Source organism: Sphaeroforma arctica, assembly GCF_001186125.1.
Source record: "Sphaeroforma arctica JP610 unplaced genomic scaffold supercont1.196, whole genome shotgun sequence".
NCBI lineage: Eukaryota > Ichthyosporea > Ichthyophonida > Sphaeroforma > Sphaeroforma arctica.
In genome coordinates this window covers 43,960-48,718 of record NW_014040362.1, presented here as the reverse complement: position 1 = coordinate 48,718, position 4,759 = coordinate 43,960, and the positions used below count along the sequence as shown (strand labels likewise).

At 41.8% G+C, this 4,759-nt stretch overlaps 1 protein-coding gene across 1 annotated transcript in view; it reads right to left on the bottom strand.

Annotated features, from left to right (window-relative positions):
- Positions 1–4,759, bottom strand: part of SARC_03727 (guanine nucleotide-binding protein subunit beta-1) — a gene marked incomplete at its 5' end in the record, with an annotated part of 6,739 nt that overhangs the window by 1,398 nt on the left and 582 nt on the right. Inside the window, 5 exons of the mRNA XM_014302467.1 lie at positions 132–258; positions 558–749; positions 1,383–1,546; positions 2,203–2,393; positions 3,138–3,298. Coding sequence (XP_014157942.1) covers positions 132–258; positions 558–749; positions 1,383–1,546; positions 2,203–2,393; positions 3,138–3,298 — 835 coding nt within the window. The remainder of the gene's footprint in view (positions 1–131; positions 259–557; positions 750–1,382; positions 1,547–2,202; positions 2,394–3,137; positions 3,299–4,759) is intronic.

Below are 4,759 nucleotides of genomic sequence, written 5' to 3'. Positions count from 1 at the left end.
CCTTTTAATTGCTCCTCAACAGTTACCGATCCCCTCCTGACGTACTCAGACATACACACACAAACAATGCCACAATCAATCATTTCGCTTCTAGATAATGCACATTACCGCCTATCAAGATTTGTACATACCTTCGCTCGTGTGCCTTGATCTGTGCCGTCTTAATCGTCTTGAGTGTGTCCCACACCTCAAAATTGCAACTATCATATCCTGCAAACACCAATCGTCCAGATTTGGAGAATGCTACCGCAGTCACACCTATAGTCCAAGTAAACGAGCGATTAATACACCAGCCAGCCAAATTAACCTGAACCTTGAGAAATATATAATTCTTCTGAGCATCACGGCGAATTTTCACACAGTAAGATAGCAATTACTCCGAACAAGTGAGAGGAACTCCCCAAATCGCCGTGGGGTCTAAACAATCTCCCGTCTAGACATAACCACCGAGATGAAAATGGAACATACGCGTCAATTCTCATAACGAAACTCAAACAGGGACAAGCAGACGATTAGAAAACACGTGTGTGCATTGAACGGTGCGTCAATCAACATACCACACAGGTTGGACTCATCCACATAGCATGCCACCTCGGCGTCTGCGCGCACATCGTATAACCGACAGCTCGCATCATCCGAACCCGTCAGGAATGCATTGCCGCCCGGGAAGGACGCGATGGTGTTGATATCCGATTCATGGCCCGTGAAGGTCTGCACACACTTGCCTGCACGAAGATCCCAGCGTTTGGCTGAAGTGACGGAAAGAAGGGATTCAGGTGAGTGTTTTGAGGAATAGTGCATATACGCGAGTTTGCGTTCGTGCGTATTCGCGATTTGGTGCTGCGTATGGGTGAGCATACGCGGCATATGGGTATTTGTCCGGAAGCTGGTTATGTTTGTAATCACTAGTTCGTATTTAACATATTTTTTTCATTAAATAGATTATGGAGAACGCCAGTGAAAATACAGAGACAAATCAGAAAGACAAATAGGAACCACAATTAAATCATAGTCGAATCGCTCGTATAGTTTTAGAGTCCCTTGGCGGAATTCGATACATCCTATTTACAGCTCATGAAATGCTTGAGACTATTCGACAAGATATAGCACACCCCTTACTCTTACACATGCTCTTGGAGAAACTTGGGCAGTGATGGAGGATTTAGACCACACCCAACAGCTCATCAGAGTGTACCGATGATCGAATGTTCGTACCGCAATAACCATTCACATACACCCCGATACTAGATACATCGGAATTCGCGTGCCCGAAAAACTTATGAAGTTAAGTGCAAATTTCAAATCAATTTCAGTACAAAGTGGGCGGTGCCAATCCCAAGCAATACACTTTCAGTCTAGCTCCTGGCGAAAGTGAAACATACCCTGCGCGTCGCAAGCTCCGGAGTAGAAGGTGTTGGGATCTGAGTCGAGTGAGATGTACATGACATCTCCTGTGTGGCCCTTGAATTGTGACTTCAGTTGTCCACTCTCAATGTCCCAAAGAGCACAGGTCATGTCACCTGACGACGTCAATATTTCCTTGTCACTGTGAATGTGCGGGTGGTAGTCTGTCAGGAATGTGATATCGAAAGGAAGTGATACAATACAACTGGTCTGAGCGAGCAGTGACAACGGTGGTCTCAAACAATATATGATCTTATTGTATATTTCGAAGAATCGCTTCACGCTATACATACGCTCGGATAATTATTTCAATTGAGTGTCATATGTCGATAATTCAGTATTGTATGTGTGTGTGTGTGTGTGTGTGTGCATATGTGTGTGGAGTTTGGCGTAGGTAGTAAAGTGGGGGTTGCGCAGAGTGTCTTAAAAAAGGCAAGACCCGCTTCCATCAAATCCTGGCCTTATTCGCTCACACTCGCGCAAAGATTAATTCGAATGTGGCATTAAAATGGACATACAAGTGTCGAAATATGCCAATATACGTTGAGCTGGTCAGTATTACGGAAACAACCACATACAATACCAAAAAAAAACAACCAAAAAACACGACTACAAAGAACGATACACATTATAATCGGGTCCCTACGGGGCAGTAGTACGCCTGTTGGTTTAGAGTTTTGGGAGGTTTAAAACCTCGTGCTGAACTACAATGACGTGTGCCCAGTACACCCTACCATGAACTACACACAAATATACACATACTCGAGGGTGCATGTACATTTCTACATGCACACATACTTAAGGAAGCGGCAGCAGGAAAGGTAACCCTTGTGGTAGCTCAGTTCACGACTGACGCGCGAGGGCCCTTCCTTTGCTCTTAGGTTGTAGATAGAGCACAGATTGTCCAGTCCTCCACAAGCCACCATTCCTCCTGACGGGGAGTATGCGCAAGTCATGACCCACGACGACCGAAGGGGGATAGCATGCACCTGGTAGGAGCGATGCGGGAAGTGAGATGACATTCGTGCAGGAAGTCGAATATACAGGCACAGAGGCACCGAAGACAGGCCAGTATACACGCATCCGAACAAACACAAACACAAACACAAACACAAACGTACACACACACAAATAAATATGATATGTGTATATGTTCTGATGTGCGCAGCTATTGAAAATCGCGAAAGTTTTATTAGCGAAGTGCAACAAAAACCTCGTCAAAACCCGTTCGCAACCGACAGCACATGAGAACTTCAGGAGTGTGTATGTGAGTACTACACATGTGCGTATGTGTTTAGGATACCACGAAAGCAAATCAGTGGTGTATTCGAGCTCACGAGACGATTGAAATGCTACACACGCGATTTTACCCATCTATTCTCGCGCATGCATATATATTAAGTACACTTATGTGTACGGCATATGTGCGAACCAACTCCGACGCGATCATCTGATCCTATATCGGGGCGGTGGCAAAAGCACAGAACCCGCACTATGAACCTAACGCCACATGACTACATGCGTACTCTGCACACTACTGGACATGACATGTTTCATTCGCACATACACCCATTTGATATGCAATCTGGGGGTTTCAAATTACACCGGACGGATTCCCACTAAATACGAAACACCACAGAGTATAGGATCCAACACAGTCTACGTCTGAATATACGTGAACTAGGCCCCACACGCCCAGCCTTTGCGAGGGAGTAGCCAAGGAAGATGCTCACCTTATTCTCGGAGTACGCGTCCCAGACTATCAGCTTGCCATCTTGTGATGCGCTCACTAGGTGCCGGCTGTCTTCTGACCAGTGTATGGCATAGATCTTGGCCAAGTGCCCGCGTAGCATGCGTCGTTGCCTCATGTTGAACTTCTGTAACACTGCCACATCTGAGAGCAAAAGTAGAGGTAGGTGTGGTAGATTGAGTATCTGAGCTAGAGACAAAACCACAAAACCGAATTCTCGATATAAACACACACACACACACATATATATATTTGTATATATATATATGTAATATATGCATATATAATACAGGCACAGCCCTAAATATCATAGTATATATATAATCATATATATTAATATAATATAAAAAAATAATAAGAATATAAGAATATAATAATGTATATGTATGTATTTATGTATGTATACACACACACACACACACACATATATATATATGTATATATACATCTATATACACACACATACAAATATATTATAATTACGAGAAAATCTATTATTTAGTATATATAGAGATATATACATATACTTCCGGTCCAGCCTTGACTTTATTGTCTAAGAGTTTGTAAATATCAATTGACCAACAAATACCACTTAAAGTTGTGTTCGCGTGTAGGTACGCTCAGCAACCTTGAAAGTCTTTGTAAGTATGAAACGGGCATGCTATGACACGTACATAAATTGAGATACCAGCTGTGAAATTACGAATATATATAGATAATGAACTTCATAAGGCAAATAGGCTGCGTGGGTGCATATGCATATACATGGACAACTATAGATAGTGAAATACATGCAAGTACACCGAATTCTTCATCAATTTCTATATCAATAGATGCAAATGTACTTTTCTATGCAACATTCGTAGGTACAGATTATATACCAATATATTGAAGACGATTAAACAGAACACACACATGACTTCCATTGTGCACATGTTGTGCATACACTAGAATTGTACTTAAATATATACAGAAAGAGAAATAAAACTAGAATTGACAAAATATATACAGAAAGAATGAAGCTAGAATGACATAAATATATACTGAAAGAGAAATGAATGCTTATAAAGGTAATAACGTACGACTACCCTATCTAATTATAGCCAATAAAACAAAATTTGACTGATACATGCACATCGCATGTTAAAGTTCAAAGGACAATTCTTATATTGGACATCATCAGAGGGTCATACATGGTGAATAGGTTGCCAAAGATGTACAGATTAACGGATATGCGCAGTAAGATGAGCACAGCGTACACATGAACCGTAACTAATCTCGAATAAATTCATACAACACTTGATCGACACTTACCACACACATGCAAACATGCAGATAAACATAGACGAGGATACAACATGTTATATAAGGAGTGTATGTCTGGTTAGCAGTCGTTTACAAATATACATACACGCAGTTGTCTGATTCATGCAAGCCGCGTATTTTTCTGCAACTGTATACATAAATGAAGCTTCGGTACCATCTGAGCAAAGCCAGAGGACAACGTAACCAAGCACTACAGTAAAATTGACGCTGGTTCACTTTCGGTGCACAGAAACAGGCAAACAAAAGTTGACTTAAAAATAAACACGCGACGGTGACAAT